Below are 22,987 nucleotides of genomic sequence, written 5' to 3' on the forward strand. Positions count from 1 at the left end.
TTTTTTGTTCATAATTTTGTTTAGATTTTATGACCGTTAAGTTTTGATAGTTTTTTGGTTGTTTATGGGCTTTGTGGGCTGAGTCATGGATGGGCCATTATAAAGGCCCGTATATTGATTCTTAATGGATGGTTGCTCTTTGCTTCTTCGAAATTGATTAGAATTTCTCTAATGCCATCTCATCTATCGGGAGATATATAGTGTAAATTTTATTGGGAGATATCTTCTGGTAGTGTGTTTTCTATTTTCTAGTGTGAACAATTTAGGAGAATGAAGAGCAACCATCTTCTTAATTTTCTTAAGAAAATGCTCAGAGATCCCATTATTGAATGTTTCCCCTTATCAGAAAGGTTCTTCTCATCATCGTCACCTTTTTGTTTCCCTTCTGGTTATGTTTATATGTATTCAGTATTTGATCACAATTTTGATATTTACTAACAGTATTAAAATATTTTTTTAAAACGGCCAAAGTCAGTAATTAGTTGTTAATGTTAGTATTTTTTTTGTTTTAACCGGTACTTGAACCCGAGTTCTTTTACACCTTAAAACTCATAACTTTTATAGCACTCTAACTCAAAACCTCTCCAAAAGTTCTTAAAATTTGCTTCGGAAATGTCATAAAATCCTTCCAACTCGTAACGTTTTCGAAAAAGTTCTTAAATGTTTTTTTATATCTGTTAATTATGTGACAAATCTCAAGATTTAAACTTACTTATTACACATTATCAACCAGCGAAGTAGGCATATGGATGGAAAAAGTCGAACTCACGTATAAAAATATAAAACCCTACAAAATATAATTGACACAACAATTTTATGTCTTTTGAATATAAGCACATTTTTTTGTCAGCACCAAACAATTACAAGGACACCTTTTTTCTCATTCGTCATACTTTGTCATGTCAGAGAGAGAGAAGAAAAATAAAAAATTTAATAAAATTTGTCTAATGTTTGTTTTTTGTTTAACTTCTTGTTGCACTTTGGACTTTCACATGATAGATCTATATATCGTGATGACATCATAACCATGGATCATTCAATGATTTTTCTTTTCATTTCAACTTCATAGTTATTGAAATTGTTAAATACTTAAATGTTTCTTTTTTTTTAACTTGAAATGCACTCAATATATAGTATTCATTTTCTAACATCTCAAGCAAAGTTCATTCGTAGATTTGAAGTTTGCGCATTTGCTTTCATTACAAAGGCAGTTTAATAATGGTGCTTTGGTCAATACCTTAAGGCACATAAAATCCTGCTACCATAATTCCAATTAATTGCAAATTGGATCATGTGTTTCTTTCTTCTTTTCTCTAAAATATTTAGTGATAACTAATAGTTAGTTGTTTCAGTGATGATTGACGCGAGACTTGATAGGAAGGACCGCAGTTCAATTTCTCATAACATGCTAAATAATCATAAAATACTTCAATAACATTTAGTTCATTTTTTTTTTGACGAAGCAATTAATTCATTTTTAAAAATGCTTTATAGTGTCACTAATTTAGAATAGAAATATAAGCTCTCTTTTCCTTCCTTTCGAAATTAATGAAAATGTACATTTTCACCTTAGAAAATTGTTGGCTATAATCTTTTTAAAGAAAATCTAGATAAATTAAAACTTCATGAAAATGTACTTTTCACCTTCTCAAATCTTTCTTTATAGAACTTCATGAAAATGCACATTTTCACCTTCTGACATGGGAATTATGGAGGTTATGAGATGTTATTCCCTAGTCATGTGCCCGTGAATGTGATTCTTAGACATGAAACAAATACCCCATGGTAAATTGTTCTTTATGTATAGATGCATCTAAGGTTTATCATTAGAGTTGTGCTATTCATCACGAATTGTATTATCACGAACGTATCGCGAACTATTTCTGAGCATTAGATTTCCACTTAGCGGAAACGAGCATAGAGTTTGCTTTTGGCAGCTCATGAACCGACCGATGGAGGGGTTGACTCTGCTGTCGGGCTTTGAGGAATGGGAGCGGGAATCCACACCCCATATAAATAACATCGGTGGGGTCAAAGTGGAAAGCATCCGGATACAATAGTGCAATTCACGTGTCGTGATGACTTCGTGAAAATATTTTCGCTAGATGTAGCATTTTCCTTATCATTATGTTAACTTAAACACCACATATACCAACATGAGTTGAGCTTAGTGGAATGAGTTAGACTCTTACGATATGATAAAACAAACATTAAATTTCGGTTAGGGCAAGTTTGAAAGTTTGGAGGAGAGGACATAGAAGGAGTTTGGGAGAGAGCAGAGTAAAATAAAGAGAAAATAATTTTGTAAAAAATGATCATTAATGGTTATGATTAATACATTTTAATTTTGTATCGTAAAAAATCAATTTGTAAGATTAAGATTAAGATTGTTCTCACTTATAAACATATATTGAAAACATCTTTAAACACCGCCTAAAAATTAAATAGCAAAAAAGTGTGGTAGATCTTGAAGCATGATGATGGGAAGTGAAAAGTATGGAGTACATGACTACGATTTTTAATTTCTCCAATTCCTAGTCCAGTCCATGTCTTGTACCTAAAAATTTTATATGCATGCTCCATTTACACAATCCAAAAATCTTTACTTGAATCACACATTTTACATCTAATTGTGCGTATTCCCATCGTACGTACATTCCCATTGTATAAGGTACAAATAATATAGAATGTAGCCAGCTCGAGAAATTTCTTAATTTACAGCTCATAGTAGTTAATCATATTCTTAGTAGATAGAGAAAAGTAAGATGCACACTCTTGCTGTTGTTATTCTCCTCCAATAGAATTATATATTTATTTAATATTTACTATGTATCATAAATATTTCTTTTACTAAATTCATCCAAAGTGTAACAATTAAAGTGTTCGAAATATTTATTTTTTTTGTTTTACAATGTTAGTAACAATTTAGTTACTCTTTAAATTAATAGTTGAATGAAGTTAATTTATCGATTCGAACTGAACGAATACTATAATAAGATGCGAAATCAAACGACAGAACTATTAACTTAGTAGTAATTTATAAATTCAAGTGACGGAGTTGAAATTTCATAAAGAATAATTGTAAAATGACTATTAATGTCATCGTTATTAATTATAATTTTTTTCTTATAATAATATAAGAATTTAATTTATATGTACTGTCGGTGTAAAGTTATTTTGCACATTCCTCTAATAACATACCGACATATCATGTATGGTAATTAAAAACACATGATATGTCACATTCATTAAATGATGTGGCAACACATCATTGGATGTATGTGTAAAAAAATTTACACCGACAATGCAAAACAATTAAATTCATAATATAATGTAATAATATCTCATATTACAAATTTACAATAAAATGAACATCAGGAAGGTGGTAGTGATGAGAATGTGGTGCTTGAAGTTGAAGTTGACCGTTCGACACACAGCCAAAACGTGTTAAGAAGCTGTGAACTTGTTTTTGCCATTTGCCAGTTGCATATAATAAACAAAAAAAAAAAAAAAACTTTGAGCTGAAATTCGTGGATATGATATTTAAGCACTAGTTCCCAATTTGCCCTTGTTTCACACTTTACGTACGAAATAAAATTGTGAAAGTCTTTTTTATGAAAAGAATATTTTAGTTTTGAATTGGCCCAACCGACATTTTACTACTATATTGTCAAAGTCTAGCAGACAAACAAATCTTCAGACTCCTACAACGAACCAATATTCAATATATATATTAACATAGATTTAATATTTTTTTTGTTAATCCTCTAATTTCTTTGTTAATCCTCTAATTTCTAATTAAATGAGTTTGATAATTTATAATTCGGCCACAAGATTAAATAAAATTATTTCTAACAGAACGAAAATTTATGGAACCAAAAATATTAAAAGTCTTCCACAATATATATTAATTTATGTTTGAATCTCTATGGAGAAATATGCATATATTTAATTTTCGACAAAAGGTCTTGGATATAATTACCTCAAATAAAGTATTAAGAGTTTTTCAATGCCAAAAAAATAAAATTGTTAAGAGTTTCACTTTCAATAAAAAATGGTTTAAAATATGTTTATAAAGTAATTTTTATATCATAAACTAGTTTTATAAGATTGAGTCAGAATCTCTTAGATCTATTGAATCTTCAACTATATGATTTCTGTTATCATGACATGCCCTAAATATCCCTGATCCTAAATGTCGGTGTATGTGTGTTAAGAATCTTATAAGTGAGGTAACCATCACCAATTATAAGATGATTTTGTTGGATTAAATTATATCTCTCCCAAATTCTTAAAAAAAGGAACCTCTAAAATAAATATGTAAACATGAAATTTTAAATATTTAGAAGAGTAAATGGAAATAATCTTCTCTTTGACCCAAATATATTTTTAAACATTGAGTAAAAAAAAATTTAAACATGCAATTTTAAATATTTGTTTATTAATCCAAGAAGAGAAAAATAAATTATTTTTTTTGGTTCAAAAAAAATATAATTGATTTATTTTAAGTCAAAGAGAAAAATAATTTAAAAAAAAAAAAACATTTCTAAACTAGAAAATAGTTTTTTTTTCTATTGTCAAAAAACAATTAAAATAGAAAGTATGTAATTTTGGACACCTACACCAAACGAGTCCATTTTGGTAATAACACATTCTGAAGCTAGATTTTCGTTGCGTATATATAAGCTTTCTCACGTTCATCTTTCTTTCACATAACAAACACACAAAAAACCATTTCTTTCTTTCTCTTTTCCCTTTTTGTCAAAAGGGTTTTCATCATTCATCTATCAAGGTAAATTTTTTAACACTACAACTTCATCTTTATGCTGTTAAAAGTTTAATTTTTGTGTTAATTTTTGTTTGATCACACATTTTGAATTGTAAATTTAGCTTATTTTTAGTGTTTACTTGTGATTTTGCTTGATGGGTTTGTTTACTTTTTGTTATATGTTCATTTTGATTATTGGGTTTGTGTTAAAATGAGATGGATCTGTGACAATTTTCAGTTTTGAGTTTTGTTTTGTTGTTCAATTTTGAGGTTGATTTGATTTTTTGGTGTGATTTTGTTGGTGGGTTTTGGTTTTGGACTTGTTATGAAGTTAATTTGTAATGGATCTGATGAAATTAAGTGCTTATTTTTAATTGAATTCATGTGAATTTAGCTCATTGTGAATTCAATTTGATAGATGATAGATCTGCTTTGGTTAGATTGGTCTGAATGGTCAACTTATAGTCAAACTGAAAATATTTTCATCAAATCATTTACTCATGCATGTGTATGTTAGATCTGTATTCTTCGATGATGTTTTACGGTTTCATGATCCATACATGTCATTGATGTCATTTTCATGTTATGGATCTTCCAATGATGATTCATGATCTGATTTTATATTTCTTTTATATGCAAAACAATTCACATGGTGTTGATTCTGAATCTGAACTCAAAATGAATATGCACCGTCAGTGTAAATTAGTTTTACTGTGACGTCTAATCATAATCAATCATTTTAATCTTCAAATTGTAGTTACAAAGTGAGTTTACGTGGGAATAATAATTTATGAGTTCTTATCAGATATCAGTGTAAAACTATTTTACACCGATATAATGCATATTGTTCGCATATCATTGTAAACTATTTTATGCTTTTGTTTTTTAATGATCTGTTTGAATCTTGATTTGGATAGGTTGTTTAGAAAAGCAAAATGGTGAAGATTTGCTGCATTGGTGCCGGATATGTCGGTGGTCCAACAATGGCAGTCATTGCACTTAAGTGTCCATCCATTGAAGTGGCTGTTGTTGACATATCTATATCCCGCATTGCAGCCTGGAACAGTGAAGTGCTTCCGATCTATGAACCTGGTCTTGACGATGTTGTCAAGCAATGCCGTGGCAAGAACCTCTTCTTCAGCACTGATGTTGAAAAGCATGTCTTTGAGGCTGACATAGTGTTTGTCTCTGTTAACACCCCGACTAAAACTCAGGGTCTCGGTGCTGGCAAAGCAGCAGATTTGACCTATTGGGAGAGCGCTGCTCGTATGATTGCTGATGTCTCAAAGTCTGACAAAATCGTTGTGGAGAAATCAACTGTCCCTGTCAAAACTGCTGAGGCAATCGAGAAAATTTTGACTCACAATAGCAAGGGAATCAAATTCCAGATTCTATCAAACCCAGAATTCCTTGCTGAGGGAACCGCAATCAGAGATCTTTTTAATCCAGACCGTGTTCTTATCGGAGGCAGGGAAACTCCCGAAGGCCTGAAAGCTGTTGAAACATTGAAGAGTGTTTATGCTCAATGGGTTCCCGAGGAGCAAATACTAACCACAAATCTTTGGTCTGCAGAGCTCTCTAAGCTTGCTGCTAACGCCTTTTTGGCTCAGAGGATTTCGTCTGTTAATGCAATGTCAGCACTTTGCGAGGCAACCGGTGCAAATGTTCAACAAGTGTCCTTTGCTGTCGGCACTGACTCAAGGATTGGACCCAAGTTCCTCAACGCTAGTGTCGGTTTTGGTGGATCCTGCTTCCAGAAGGATATCTTGAACCTTGTCTACATCTGTGAGTGCAACGGCCTTCCTGAGGTTGCGGAGTACTGGAAACAAGTTATCAAGATTAACGATTATCAGAAGAGCCGTTTTGTGAACCGTGTAGTTGCATCTATGTTCAACACGGTTTCAAACAAAAAGATTGCTATTCTTGGATTCGCATTCAAGAAAGATACCGGTGACACAAGGGAGACTCCCGCCATTGATGTGTGCCAGGGACTACTTGGCGATAAAGCCAACCTGAGCATATTCGACCCACAAGTTACCGAGGACCAAATCCAGAGGGATCTATCCATGAACAAGTTTGACTGGGACCATCCTATCCATTTGCAGCCAACTAGTCCAACAACTGTGAAGAAAGTGAGTGTTGTTTGGGATGCATATGAAGCAACAAAAGATGCACATGGTATTTGCATTCTTACTGAATGGGATGAATTCAAGAATCTTGATTATCAAAGGATTTATGAGAACATGCAAAAACCAGCATTTGTTTTTGATGGAAGGAACATTGTCGATGCTGAGAAGCTACGTGAGATTGGTTTCATTGTTTATTCAATTGGAAAACCATTGGATGCATGGCTCAAGGATATGCCAGCTGTGGCATAAGAATATAGATCATTGATTCAACAATGAAAAAGTCAAGTATTGAGTTGAGGCACTCAGTTTGATTCTTTAATATTTTTTGTTAAGATTTTTGTTTTTTATCTTTACCTTCTTCACTTTCCCATAGGAATGTTGGGAAGCTTTATGTTTAATTACTTTGTTTTTGTACTCACACATACATTACTGTATGACTGTACTTTTGTTTGATTAATATGCTTTTATTATTAAGTTGGTTATAGTTTTCAACTTTTGGGAAAAATATTTTGGCCTAGTTTTTTTTTTTTTTTTAAACTGGGTATCCACTGCGCGTAACTGCAGAGACTAATTCCTCGAGCCTTGTGGGATCCAAATAGGTGGCAAACTCTCCCTAAGAGTTTTAACACTGCTGCATGCTCAAGCCAGGGAACGAACCCAAAACCTTGGTTAAGCTTGGTTAAGCTAGAAGAGATCCACGTCATCTCATCTAAGTGTTCTTCGATATTTTGGCCTAGTATTAGCATGAAAGGAAATATGAGAAAATTAATGTAATTTCTCATTCACAATCTATTTGAGATAGAATTCTATTTGAAATACTTAACTTTTTACAAAAACAAAGTTAACATGTCACTCATCAAATCAAATAGTAGTAATTCTCAATATCAAGAGGAATAATCTCACAATTGGGTGCCCTTCACTACCACTGGAACTCATCGCATCGCTGGTAAAAACTATTTTTTTTTATTAGAAAAAAGAGAGACTTGGGTAGGGTCTGCCAAGCCCGCCCCTGGTACATGAGAGTGTATGAAATGGGTGAGATGTGTTTACTTTGAGAATGAGTGCCGCGTATATGTAAGAGAATGATGGAATAATCATTTCATGTGTCCGACTATATGAATGGAATGAGGAATAAATATCTCTTGACAGATGTCATTTATCCGTTATGGGCAACACAACATAAGAATACGGTGATCCAATAAATGGGTCATTTATGTGTTGTGGGTGAGGTATCATGAGGACGACACGCCTTAGCAAGGATGACGCAGAAGGTGGTTGGACTTGAGATACGAATGGACCACTAGCTTTATGCGCTTTGTCCAGTCCAGAACAAAAAAATAACAATTTTAGTGATTTTTTAGAGCCTAATATTTTGCATATGGTGATGTGCATACGCTAAAATTCAGCAAATGTTAATTAATGTTTTTGGGCCTACATTTTTTAGGGAATTGGATTTACTGCTATAACGCAGTTACAACTCTCAGCCATCCGATTTAGATCGATGGTTGAGATCATTTTACTGTATGATTTAACTGTGTAATCTAGACCGTCTGATCTCAAATCAACGATTGATATTCATTACCGCTAGAAGCTTGTAGGCAATCATGATCCATTTTTTAGAGGGTCTAAATTTTAGAATTGACTTATATTTATTTTTGGGCCTAAATTTTTGCAAGAAATATATTTATGATTTTAGAATTGACCTATACATTCAAATGTTAATTCTTTTATGAATTTCTTATATTTTTTTTTTGGATAAGAATTGATTTTTTATTTCTTGAGAATTGATTTTATTTCTTTATTTGTATTGAGAATTGAATTAGATCCATCCACCATTTATTCACCACATAACATGCAAATATTGCACAGTCTTTTTGTGTGTCTTTTACGTACCTTAGTCATGACTATGTCTCACTCTTTCATTCCTTTGGCCTTTTTCATATTGCTCCTCATACAGGCCACAGCTAGCATTGACCCAAATTGGTACGATGCTCATGCAATTTTCTATGGTGGTCCTTCAGGAGCTGGAACCATACGTAAGTTCTAAAGTTAAACTTCTTTTTATTTATGAGTTTTTAGATGATATAAATTGCTTATATGTAATTTAGACTCTCAACAATAAACAACTATGAATCTACATTTTTTTTTGTCTAATATTCCTCACCCACATACGATTATAAAATAAATAAAAAAACCATATTTCAATTTTTTACATCATATGTTATGTGTTAGATGAAGTTCAAATGACTATTTCTTATTAGTTATTATACATGAAGGAAGAACAAAACATGCAACAAGCTGTGTCGCTAATCTTTTCTTGTGTTTATGCAGATGAGGCTTGTGGTTATGGTGATCTCTATAAACAAGGATATAGACTTGCAAACACCGCACTAAGCACAACTCTATTCAATAATGGAGCTACTTGTCAATGATCCTCAATGGTGCATAAAGGGTGCAAGACCAATCACGGTAACCGCAACAAATTTTTGTCCTCAGATTACTCCAAAATCACTGACATTTGGTGTAATCCACCGCAAAAACACCTTGACTTAGAGTTATAAAATGGTCACTTCAATTGCCTACGAAAAAGGCGGTGTCATACCCGTTAAATATCGTCGTGTTTCATGTGTCAAACAAGGGGGATGTTAGGTTTGAGATCAACGAAAACCCTACTTTCTTGTTTGTTTTGGTGTTCAATGTTGCCAATGTTGGTGATGTTTATCGTGTTAGTGTCTAAGGTTCTAAGACCGAATGGATTCCCATGAAACACAATTGGGGACAAAAGTATAATACTGGAGTGAATTTGGTAGGACAAACTTTGTCATTTCAAGTTACTACAAGTGATGAAAAAACTTTGGAGTTTTATTCAGTTTCTCCTTACAACTGGTAATTTGGACAGACTTATGAGCGCCGCAGTAATTTTTAGATAAAATTTAATTCAGAATATATCTAGTCACAAAACTATTACGAGATTTGAGTTTAAAAAACTATTAGGAAAATAAAACTCAATTCTCCTAATAGTTTTGTGACTAGATATAATTTTGAATTAAATTTTATCTAAAAATTACCGCGTCCCTCATATGTCTGTCCAAATTGCCGGTTGTAAGGAGAAACCGAATAAAACTCCAAAGTTTTTTCATCACTTGTAGTAACTTGAAATGACAAGGCTTATCCTACCAAATTCACTCCAGTATTCCACTTTTGTCCTCAATTGTGTTTCATGGAAATCCATTCGGTCTTAGACTCTTTGACACTAACACGAGAGATTAATTTTTGCAGTTACACCAACAATAAACAAATAATTAACTTTTTTTTGACAATACTGTATCATTTAATTTTAGTAAAAATAAAATAAAATTAATGACAGTAAATTCAGAATCTGTACCATTAAACAGGAAGGTATAAAATTGCACAACAATTAAGTGCAATTAATTGAAAAGAGTCCCTGTCCTTAATATTCTCTTTTGAATTGGAACTTGGAAGTAGCAGCCACACTCAAAAACACAGACAGAGACACAAAACACAATCTAGTGCACACTCAGCTGAATGGCTTCTCACCACCACTACAACCACCACCATCACAGCCACCACCAACCACCACCACCACCACCTCCTCCTCCTCCAACTCATTGCTGCTGCACCCCTTCCTACACTTGCTGCACCCCCCAACAACACGACCACCTCGTACACATCATTTCCTCACTCATCCTGTCTCAACAACACGACCACCTCGTACACAACAACAACAACAACCTTAATCCTACTCAATTCCACCACCACCCCAAATCACAAACCCTTTATCATCACAATCAAAATCAAAATCACAATCTCAAACACCAATCTATAACAATCTCTTCTCTCCTTAACCGCATTGAATCACTTGAATCTTCTCTCAATCATCAATCTTATTCACTCCGTCACTCTGCTGCACGTGTCATCCAAACCCATTTTCGTTCTTTCCTTGTTCGTAGATCAAGAACCCTAAGAAACCTTAAACAACTTGCATCTATTAAATCCTCTTTCATTTCGATCAGATCCTCTTTTTCAACACATACCCATTTCGATTTTCCAGCTCTTTCTCTCAAAGCTGTAAACTTGCTCATTCAACTTGATTCCATTCAGGTAATAAAATATTGGGTTTTTATAATTTTTTAATTATTTTGTGTTATTTATTGGGAATTTCTTGTTTTAATTATACCCTGAAAATAAAAATTTGATCTTTGTCTTTAGGGTTGTAATAGTAATACAATGATTGTGAATTCATAGGAAATAAGTTCTATTCTAGTTTATTGTGTTATTGTTTTGGGAATTATTTCTTTTAATTGTGCCCTGAAAATAAAAATTTGATCTTTGTCTTTAGGGTTGTAATAGTAATACAATGATTGTGAATTAATAGGAAATAGTTCTATTCTAGTTTATTTTGTGTTATTTTTTGGGAATTTCTTCTTTTAAGTGTGCCCTGAAAATAAAAATTTGAACTTTGTCTTTAGGGTTGTGATACAATGATTTTGAATGAATAGAAATAGTTCTATTTTTTGGGGGGAATTTCATTTTTTATTTATACCATGAACATGAAAATGATTTTTTGAAAATTTGGCATTAGGATCGTGATACAACGATTGTGGATGGGAAAAGGTTGATTAGTAGAGATCTGGTTCAGTTTTTGGACTCGATTGAAGAGGTTGCTGCGAAAAAGCGTATACATTATGTTAAAGCAGTGAAGAGTTCTAGGACTGGCCAGAAAGTTCAGAGACCAAGAAATTCAGATGGTGATGATGCTGAGAAGAAGAAGCTTTTGAAGAATTTGAGGGGGAGGGTTGAGAAGATTAGCAAATTGTGTGAGGCTTATGGAGATGATGAGGAAGGTTTAGAGGCTGAGGATGGCGTTCATAATCATGGTGATGATTATGACGATGATGATGGAGTTACCGATGTTTTGATTGGTAGAAGGGATAGGAACAAAAATGGGGTCTTTGTTAAAAGGCAAGAGATTCAACCTAGAGTGAAGAAAAGTGTGAGATTTGCCGAGAATGGTAATGTTTGTGAGGTTTATAGCACAAGAACTTGTGAATCAGATGGAAGTTCATCGAATGACGACCGAGGCGAGGTTCTGGAGAATAGAAAGTTTGTAGTTGTAGATGTCGTGGATTCGTCTCAAGGTGTTGATGATGACGAGGAAGCGCTGGTGGAGGACAGTGGAGGGTCGACACGTAGTAGAGACGACGGAGATATAGTTAAAGAGCAGCACCAAGAGAAACTTCTGTTCTCTGCTCCATTGCCACTTAAGATGGAAAACAGAACTGATTTGAAGAGTAAAGGTGTGAAAATTTTGTCGTGAGAAGTTAACATTATGTCATTATCATGAGTTAGGTTTTGTTTACATTTGATTTGTAATGTTTGATTGTATTCTATGAGAATTTCATTTCGACTTTAGATTGTTTGGTAATTGGTAGATCATCTGTGTGTCTAATTGATCTTTGGTTTCTATAAATGGATTTGTATTGTTCCACTTCAATCGTTGTTTACTAGTTACATACTATCGCTGTTCTCAGCAATTGTTGAATTGACTTCAGTCGTTTTCTAAATGTTAGTTGTTATGAGTTATCAGATGAAAATCTCTACATTGTCTCCTGGTAGTTGACTTGACCTGTGAATTAAGATTCATAATCTTTGAACATTTGATGTAACCATATGAAAACATTGAGTTGTGGAGCTGATATGTATCTTGTCATGAAGCAGCATATACTTGCATTTTCGAAGAGAATGCTAAAGACGCACTGCGAGACACTCATCTGTTGAGCCACATGACCTTTTATTTTTTTTGGTCTTAGATGAAGTGGTAATCCACTGAAATTAAACTCACATGACCTATTTTTTCTAATCCCTTACAGTTTAACCTATTAAAAAAGTTTGAACTCTTTGTTTCTATTTTATTTTACAGTTGTATATCATCACTAACCTCGGTTAGCACTACCCCAACCTAGCATTATCCTTCACTGTGAGTGTTATTCAGAGTAAAATCACCATCAGTATGTTAGCCAACACAATAAGATGGTGTTAGAGGATGTGTTAATAGCATTCCTCTTCCAAAAACAACTTAGAATTTTGTATTATAGAAAGCATGAGCCTCTGCATTGACAATAGGCTCATGCTCATCTTAAAGGTTAAAGTTTGTTCCAGAAATTGTATATTTGCAAAATATTAGTAGCTGCATTTAAGAGTCAAAATATCTAATATATTAAAAAAAATTGACTTTATAAAAAGAGCACAAAAAGTAACTTAATTGTAAAACTCATTTCCTTCCCTTGTTAACCAAAGGAGGACATTAGGCTCATTTATTTCCTATACTCTCAACCAAACAAAATATCCATTTTTTTCACACAAACAATATTTATTTAAAACCTCACATTTCCTTTCCCTCCCTTCTCTCAATTAAAGTTTCTTCTATCTTTTTCCCTTTGCTGAAGTCAACACCGCATAAAGGAGTAAATGATTTTGTATCTCTTAGTCTGCTTACCCTTCCTAAAGTAGGAGTGATCCACAAATTTTCTCCACATTCAGCTTACCATTGGTCATGAAGCAAATGTTTACATGTTCATTCAAATTGAATGTAGAAATCTTTCAGAGTTTTATTGATTGTTTAAGACAATGAGATTAATTCACCTTAATATGAGCACAAATAAATCAAAATTATGATGCATCAAATTATAGTGAAGTTGAACATCATCAACATCATTATATATCCAAATCAAATCAAATAGTTGATTTACATACAGCCAACTATAATTATTCTAATTCTACCAAACAACATAAAACTGGTTTTTAATTTATTAATAGGGAATGCCACTCAAATTTAAATAAGCATACATAAAATTGTCCTCTAATAATATGAGTGTTGTCTATTAAAGAGAAGTTATCTCTTTCCCAGAGAAAGTTGCAACTTCAAGATTCTCACTTCACGGCCTGTTCCATAATAGATGACTGCAAAATAAGGAAACACACATTTCCGCTTGTCCTATCCTATCCTCAACAGAACTTAACCTGCAGCAATTCCAATCACAAATGAGTGAATACAACAATGTACTAGCAACTAAAAAAGCAGACATGAGTCACAGAAGCAATTTACAACATGAACCTTTGCATAATGTTCATACTATAGCAAACAACACGTTCCAAGGTTTATCAGACCAGAAAACCAGCCCCACTTAATCTATTTTCAATCTCTTTTGTTCAAATGTGTATAATATATATATGATCAAATTGTAGAGATGATAAGCAAATTGTGCACCATGATAATTAGTCTGCTGTAGCTAGTCAGGAAACCTTAATAAAATGATTAAAAGAAGTTTTAACATCTATTGCAGACTCGTCAGAAATGGATAAGGGTGTTTTAAAGTGAGTTTAACTATAAAATGCATAAATTGAAATGTGCCTACCCTCAATTTATCATTAACTGTTTGTCGTAAAAGCATTTGTGAATAAATTGTTTCAACAAAGGAACAGGAAACTAGGGGGATCTCTGGGTGAACTCTGCATAAGCTACTCTGATAAAATAAGAAAATACGCTTATGAAAATAAGCTACCAGCTTATGAGTATATCATAAGCGGTTTTTATAGTTTGTTTCAAACACTCATGCAACTTTATGTCATACGATAAATCAAATATTTTTACAAACACTTGCATTGTCTTCCCTCGTAGCACGCTGTTCATAATGTACACCAAAAAGTTGCTTGAAATTCGAGACTAAGCCTAGTTTATAAACATTTACCCTACTCAACGTAAGACCTAGAGCAAACAGAAAAACAATTCAACGAATTTGAGGTTGAAACACATACTACCAATAGAAAAACAACAGAATGCTTCAATTAAATAACATAATTAGGACTACCTGTTTAGATTATTTTATTTTATATAAACATTGTAATGTTCGACACGGCCTCCTTTAGTTTTCAATTGAAAATGACCTCCCCTAATATTAACTCCGTTTGGCAGCCGTTACCTAAAGCGGGAAACTACACCCCACATACAAATTTTCGTTCTGCACTCATTGCTTCTAATATGTGAAAAATTGTCTTTTTCGCGTGTTTTGCAATGGCTACACCTACTAACTTTCTCACAAGCCTTGTATGCATCATGCGCGAGTGCACAAAACTTTAAAAATAATAACTTGTAGAATAAAACTACATGGCTTCTTTGAATTTGTCTTCACTCTTCAATAAAACTATCAACACTCCTAGCTTCAATAAAAAAATGGGGTTAATTGACAAACCCAATATTCTCACTCAAATTGTGCTCAAAATCAAATTTAGTGCAAGATGGATCAAACGTGACTAGCTTTTTGAACAAACCCTTGAGGCTGAGGAGGAAGAAACCCAAGTCCAAGCTTGCTAAGCCACACATTTTCATAAAATGAACAAACCCAATAACTCAAATTGCCTTCAATTTGTACAACACCACTACTTAATCCTTAAATCAATTATGTTATGTAGCACTAGTTCTACAACACTACCGCGTTAGCATGTGTAAGGTCCTTCAACTCAAAATCGCATAGTAAAGTTGCAGTCGAGCGTGTGTAAGAAAAGATCGGTTCCATTTTTGTCAACAAACAGGCACGGAGAGGGGTGGAATATGTCACATCACACAGATAAAGGTAGTTGGTGTCTATTTAAAAACTAGAGGGGGAGGTCAACGTAATTTCCCCATAAATCTATCAGCAAGTTCATTCAAATATAACTCTAAAATGCAGAGCTAATACAGAAGAAAATTGAGTTGCAAATTCAATCATCCACAATTATTACACAAAACCTAAAACCCACAATAATTATACACACAAAACCTAAAACCCACAATAAAAATTGAGTCTTTTGAGACAGGGGGGTTAAGAGAAATCAAACTATGACTACAAAGGGTTCTTATCAAATAAGTTAATCCAAACAAACACATAATCTACCAGCTTATGGGTACAACATACACTATTTTCATAACATGTTCAATTTCTAAACACTCACGTAGGCGCGGAATTTTAACAAACTATTATTGTATGGCAATACTCAATTGGAAACACCAATAAGTGTTTTGTCATAAGAAAAAATCCCATCTTTCATTCAAACACTTGCACTGTCTCCTATCCCAGCATACCAATACAGAAACAATAAAATGCATCAACAAAATAACATAATTAAATTTAGGGCTATCCATTTACATTATTTAATTTTATAGTTCATTCAAACATAACCCTTGAGTTAGAAATTAAGGGCCCGTTTGGATTGACAAATTTTTGAGCTAATGAAAAATAGCTTAGGCAAATAAATAAGCTTTTATGTTAATTCATAACCTGTCAGTGACAAAAATTGTATCTTCATAAGCTGTTTTTTCATAAACTATATTGATAAGCTTATAATAATACAAAAAAGCTTACTTTACTTTATTTGCATAAGCTCTTTCACATAAGCTAAAAAAATAACCCAATTGAAACAGGCCCTAAGTCATCATGCCCAAATTCCCAACTTTCAGGAAACAAAACCTAAAACCCATAAACAAACAAAAAATCGAGTCTTATGAAAAAGGGGTATAAAAAAAATCGAACCTTGATTAAAAGGGTTTATTAGGAAGATCCATGACACTGGGAAGAGGAGGAACATAAAGAGAGTAAACAACAGCTTGTCTTTTAGCAACATCAAGCTGAGACTTTCCGAATGAGAAAGCTTCAGAAATTGAAGAAGGTTCAGAAAGTTTAGCGTTTTGACGAAACGCATCGATGGCGCGTCGTTTTGTGTATTCTCTGATGTTGTAATCTGGAAATTGACGAGATACTCGTATGAAAGAGCGGGCAAGTGATAGGATTTGTGATGGAGAAGGAGATGATGCTGCCGCCGCCATAGTAAGTAGGCGGTCGTGGCGGGTTGATGATGGTTGGTTGCAGAGAAAGTGAGGAAGGAAGATGAGTTTTAAGGGTTTGGTTTGGTTAGAGAGAAAATATCGAAAACAATATGAATTTTTTCTTATTTACGACACCTCTATTTTGTAATTCCGTTTATCCCGGCTTCTTTTCGTCTTGTGCAAGACCGGTTATTATTAATAATATTTTGTTATGTCAATTATTATTATGAGTAACTAAACTCATCAGGTTAGGAATTGAAGATGATTCTCTGTAAACCTATTTGAACCATGTAACTACGTGTTTCTTATTTATGCAATCAAAACTAATAGTTATTCAGTTAATTTTGTGTTTAATGCTTTTCGTTAATTGATCACTTCCGAATTGATTTTAAGTGATAAATCACTATTGACAGTAGGTTTATGACTAGAACTAGATTAATTGTTTATCAATCGTAATCGCTTTAGGAATAAAGGGTTAGTTGGTATGATTAAGAATTTAACGTTCAATAAAGCTTTTGATAATATTAGTTTCACCTAAGGAATTAAGGTACTTTATTAGATAAAAGGGATCATGAGCCAAGGAATTGGACTTAATCTATTTTGTTAAATTATCGTAACTATTAGCGTTTGATTGTTGTGGATTGGAACCTAGAGTACCAAATAGGAGTACAGAGAGGATTCGAAACAATTCCTAATCGCCTTTCTCTACTAAAAAAGTTATCATTTTATTTTCTTGCAATTTAATTATTGCTACTTCAAACATCAAAACCCCCCTTTACGGTTTATTTAAATCCTAAATTTAATTTAATTGTTTAGTTGAAATTGAAACAATCCCTGTGGATACGATAACTTAAAAATACTTACTTTGATACTTCACCAAATGGCGCCGTTGTCAGGGATTGTTGAGTAATTTTGACCAAACAGTTTATTGTATTTAGGATTTTTATTTATTTTCATCTTATTTTGTATATAAATTTTTTTTTCTTATGTTTATTTCATTGTGCTTTGTTACTGAAAAATTTCCTTGAGTTTTGTAGTAATGACAGGAATATGGGATCGGGATATACTTATTGATAATGAAGAAGTAAATATTCTTCGTTATCAATTATTAAGATCAAGACTTGAGGAAAGATACAGGGAGATAGATATAAAGAGGCTAAAGGAGAGATGTGTTTATTGTGATCAAAATCATGATTGTGAATATAATGAGAAACCTTGTAGTAAGGATGAAGAGCCACAAGTGATCATGATCAATTACAATTCACAACTCGAAAATATTTTGGATGAATTATGGAAGTCCAATCAAGTTCCCTGTGAAAGATTTGAAGTGCAATGTGGTAATCTCATGGAGAAAGCAAATTGGTTGAGATGCAACAACGTACCATTGTGGTAGAAGGAGAAAAATTGAAAAACAAGAATAATGACATTAGAAGAGTGAACCGTGTTGATCTTTATGGGACATTTGATTCTCAACCAATGGAGTTTCAAGAGAGAAATCATTTGCCAAAGAAGTTTCATTCTTCTCTAAAGTGGAAAGGTGCAAATTCTAAGAGCTTAGTTGTTGGAAGATGAGAACATTTGCTTCTTTATGCTAAGTTCATGGAATTCTTAACTAACAAGAGGAAGAAGAAGGATGACGTGTTTTTGCTATCATTTAGGCCACCCTTACAGTGGTTGAAGCGTCAAGCTAATGACGGTAAAATAGCGCTTGATGGGAGGCAACCCATCCGGTAGATTTTATAATTTCTAGTTTTATTATTTTAGTTTATTAAAAAAAATGAAAAAAAAAGAAAAAGAAAAAAAAAATATCAAGAATATCATCTGCTGACAACCCATGTTCTCATATATATGTTATCTTGTTTATTATCAAGTTGAATGTTTTTATGTCTTTTCAGAATTGTCGGTGTGTTAATACCTGAATTTGCATGATGAAAATCTCTCAAGCTTACAGATACAAGAACAACTGAAGTGTGACTGCTCTTGGAAATGAGATGGTTTGAGAGACGGAGAGACGAGTAGGAAAAAATGAAGTTTTGCACGGTGTACCAACTTAACTTTCAGATACCTCAGCTGGTGAGCATATTGAGCCAAATGAATTCCATGGTATACCCCTTTCTTTCGCATATTATGAATGTATCCATGCTTTGTATATTTTCTAGAACTTGCGACTATTCTTTACTGTTGATTGGTTTTACATGTACACATATAGAGGCACATTTGTTTGGTACTTCAAAGTACCCTTTATATTATTTTCCCTTTGCTAAACCACTTTGAGCCAAAAAAAAAATATCCCCCTTTCTTTCGATGACAAACCAATAAATTAAAAATCTTTTGAACTTGAAAATTTTTATCTGTTTACCCTCCTTGGAGTTAGGTAGAAGCTATAAATTTCCTTGTCATGTCAAAAGTTTAAGTTTGGGGTTGCTTCTGGAATTAGCAACTTATTAAGTTTGGGGTAGGGTACTAGAGAACTAAAAAAAAATATAGAAAAAAAAAGAGACAAAAAAAAAAAAACAATCAAAATAAAAGAGTCTCTTACAAAAAATAAAAAAAGAACCATTAATCATGAAAAATAGTGGTATCTTCAAAAAAAAAAAAAAGTTCTCTAAGTACCTGATTATTATCATTGAAATCGAGCCCCGGTAGTGGTATTTTTATCAAGGAATAGTAGTTGATATCTTACTCCAATTTAGCCTACTTTCCCAAATTTATCCACCCATTACCCAAGCCAAGTTATAACCCTTAAGACCTCAAAAATGTGTGTGATGTACTTACTTTGATTGACGTTTAGAATTTTTTGCAAGCTTATGGTAAAATAGCATTTGCGTGTTGATTGATTGAATACCCTATTCAAATTTTGAGAGAACTTGTGAGTGAGAGAAAAAGTTGAGTTTGGAATGTCGTGTAGAAAGTTCATTGGACTGGATTTGATTGAAGTCTCAAGAGCCAGATTGTTGATTGAGCAGGATCACTGAAGTTAATACCGGTGGTTTCATTACCGGATGAAGAGAAAAAACTAGTGAGATTTTTATCATTCAAATTAATTTGTTAATTCCCTGACAGTTTTGTTTTGACAGGCATGTCAGTTGAGGACAAGTAACGGTTCAAGTTTGGGGTTGTGATGACATTCGGTCATTTCATTATTTTAATTATTATTTAATAGTATCTTAGTTAGTTTTAGTAGTAATTCATGGTCAAAGAAAAGAATATTTGAAGAGAACTGATATAGCAAAGAGATAGAAGATTGAAGACTAAAAGGAAGAAAAATACTTAGAAAAATATTCAAGAATTTGAAGTAGAATTTTGCCCAACGTCCTTGTATTCTTTATAGCAAAGAATATTTGCATATGACGTCATCATCATAGAATTCAGGTGCACAATTATTCTATCAATCACACAGAGTTATTCAAATGCACAATTAGCCTATCAATGCAGACTCTATATGTTTGATACAACCTCCAACCAGTTTATCACATGCATGAATTCCGGGATTTAACCTCTCCGCAGAGAGTCGTAGGTCCAACCCCTACTAAATGTGTAGTCTCCAACCGACGTACACAATAGTGAAGTCTCCAACCGACAAACACCGACTAAATAAAATCCCACAGGATTAGGTGGTCTCCAACCGACACACCCCGTGTAGTCTCCAACCGACATACACGACTATGAAATGCATGGCATATATTTTCTATTTTCACATATATAGGGTAGTCTCCAACCGACAAACCTCGTGTAGTCTCCAACCGACTTACACGTTCCATATATGCTCATGCAACAATTACATATCATACAAGCATATGTAACTCACCACAACCACAACATGTCAATACATATATTTAACAAAATCATATGTAAGACAAATAAACATCATGTACAGCCAGATATTCAATCAAGTACATGCATCAACATTTCATATTATTCAATCATATGAAATTTACAACAACCACTCAAACATGTGTAGAATATAGCATGCTCTCAAACAAGTTCTCGTCACGAGAATACATCACACAACAAACATGCTCATAATCCATATTGCATCACATCAAGCAAAACACATATTCAAGAAACCAATTACACATGTATAAAAAGCACTCGATATTTCGAGGTATATGAAATCGTTAGAAAGTGTCCTTACCTCGGCAAGCTTCCAACACTTTCAATTTACGCTACGCGAGCACACCCGTCTCTCTCGACAAAGTTCTCAATCCGGCTAATCCTCTTAACATTTTTAAAACATATAACTTATCTAAGTTAATACACAATTCTAATTGATCACTCAAATAAGTCCTAGCTCGGCTGCAAATGGATCAAGACCTATGGTTGCTCTCCCTCACAACTAACTAGGCTCAAGTAGTTTTCAAAACAACTCTTTTGAAAACATTAATGCTCTAATAAAATAGTTTGCATCACAAAAACCTCATTAAATAAATGGGTCATGCTAACCGGTGCCCCCGGGGCACTGGTTAAGGAAACCAAAAACAGAAAGTTTTGAAAAGAAAAGAACACTTTTTAAACTTTCGAGAAGTTGACTGCACAAACTTCAATGCCAAATTACTATTTTTGCATTCTTAACGAGTGCCCCAAGGGCATTGTTTAGCATTTTCCTAAATAAATCTCAACTATTTTGAAAACATTTCCAAAAGAAAACTTTTTCAACCACTTATACTTTTTACAAGTCCAAACCTTTTTAAAACACAATCATCGACAAAACAGGTTCAAATTAAAACGACCATAACTCGGTCAATTTTTGTCCGAACAAAGCGAACCATATGTCAAATTCATCGTCTCAAAATGACGGATTAAATGGTTAACTTTTTAGGACACAAAAACAAATTCATAATGACCAAAATGCCCTTTATAATTTCGGCCAGAATTGAAATACCTCAAAAACATTGTTTTCAAAAAAAACAAACATAGTTAAAATACTTATACAATTATTAATTGCATATAGACCAACTCAAATTAATTTAACTCTACACTTAAAACTTTTTCCAAAAACTGAAACTTCAAAACTAACAAAAAAATGGGGCTTTTCTTTTCATAACATTTCTTTCAAAAATTGAACTATTAAAACAACTAGTGCTAGCTTCAATTGCAAGGAACCATGTCACTAATTCTTTTCAAACATTTTCAAAAATCACAAATTATTTTCAAATACTCAAAATCAAAATTTTCTTTTAGATCTATAAGCACATAAACTCATTCTACAACATTATTCTCAAGGAAATGAGCAAGAAAATCAAAGCTTGAAAAATTTTACTTTAACACAAAATCCAATAATTCAAATCACAATTTTTTCTTTTGGATCTACGAATAACTAGCATGAATTTATGATATTAACAAAGGGGATAATTGAAAATATCAACCTTCCAACTAATATGAGCCTCACGGCCATTTAAGGAAAAAGAGAGAAGGGATAATTTCTTACCACTTAAGAATAGGTCTAGTTCATAATCAAGCTATTGAATCCACTTCTCTTCAATTGGTCAGAGCATAACTCACAATTTTTTCTATGTTTTCTACACTTAATTTTTTTTAATAATGAATGAAGGAGGGAGAAGGGAGCTCTCGGCTGAGAAATGGAAAAGGGTGAATTAAATGATCTTGCCATTCCTTAAATAGACCCACTCAATTGATCATGGCCTTTGGATCTAATAGTGCATGTTCTAAGATTCAATCCTAACCCTACATTTCATTAACTCAAAACAATATAATAAAAATTTCCCTCTTAAATATCTAGATATTTTGTGACTAGTGCCACCTCATCTCGCTCAGTTTCCCCCGATCGCATTTAAAAAAATTGTATCTCGCGTACCGATAAACTTTACGGAAACAGAAAAATTCTATCATAAACCTCTTAATTAAAATAATCCACAAACTTTCAAATAAATTTTATTCCGAATAAATATTCGCTCCTTAGCTCATAAAAATATAATGAGATCAAATTCTCATCACAGTCGATATATAAAGTCTCGGTTTAAATTTTGACGGGAATTGAAGATAGTAAAATTTTAAACAGCGGGTATATCTTACCCGTTTTCTCAATTATCAATAGAAAAGTATTTTCGAAATTCCGACGAGACAAAAACATTTCTATAAACATTTAAAGCTCACAAAATCGCCAATTTTTCAGATATTAAAATAATGCGCTGGCACAATCTCAACAAAATCTCTAATTTTACCGACGACAAATACACAAATTTTAGAATT

General features: G+C 33.0%; 3 protein-coding genes across 3 annotated transcripts; 2 read left to right on the top strand and 1 right to left on the bottom strand.

The window, feature by feature from the left end:
- The first annotated feature begins 4,625 nt into the window (after positions 1-4,625).
- On the top strand, positions 4,626-7,402 carry LOC123893303 (UDP-glucose 6-dehydrogenase 1). Its single transcript, XM_045943239.1, has 2 exons — positions 4,626-4,792; positions 5,686-7,402. The coding sequence occupies exon 2, from the start codon at positions 5,704-5,706 to the stop codon at positions 7,144-7,146; it is 1,443 nt and encodes a 480-aa protein (XP_045799195.1). The 5' UTR covers positions 4,626-4,792; positions 5,686-5,703; the 3' UTR covers positions 7,147-7,402.
- A 2,915-nt stretch (positions 7,403-10,317) lies between these two features.
- Positions 10,318-12,388, top strand: LOC123893021 (BAG family molecular chaperone regulator 8, chloroplastic). The gene is made up of 2 exons (XM_045942937.1): positions 10,318-11,019; positions 11,501-12,388. Exons 1-2 carry the CDS (start codon positions 10,444-10,446, stop codon positions 12,233-12,235), a joined length of 1,311 nt encoding a protein of 436 aa, XP_045798893.1. The 5' UTR covers positions 10,318-10,443; the 3' UTR covers positions 12,236-12,388.
- Positions 12,389-13,602: 1,214 nt separating this feature from the next.
- Positions 13,603-16,887, bottom strand: LOC123892742 (LYR motif-containing protein 4B). Its single transcript, XM_045942600.1, has 2 exons — positions 16,485-16,887; positions 13,603-13,938 (listed from the first exon to the last, which is right to left on the bottom strand). The coding sequence occupies exon 1, from the start codon at positions 16,775-16,777 to the stop codon at positions 16,490-16,492; it is 288 nt and encodes a 95-aa protein (XP_045798556.1). The 5' UTR covers positions 16,778-16,887; the 3' UTR covers positions 13,603-13,938; positions 16,485-16,489.
- Between the last annotated feature and the right edge of the window lie 6,100 nt (positions 16,888-22,987).

The sequence above is a fragment of the Trifolium pratense genome, linkage group LG6 (assembly GCF_020283565.1).
Source record: "Trifolium pratense cultivar HEN17-A07 linkage group LG6, ARS_RC_1.1, whole genome shotgun sequence".
Taxonomy (NCBI): domain Eukaryota; kingdom Viridiplantae; phylum Streptophyta; class Magnoliopsida; order Fabales; family Fabaceae; genus Trifolium; species Trifolium pratense.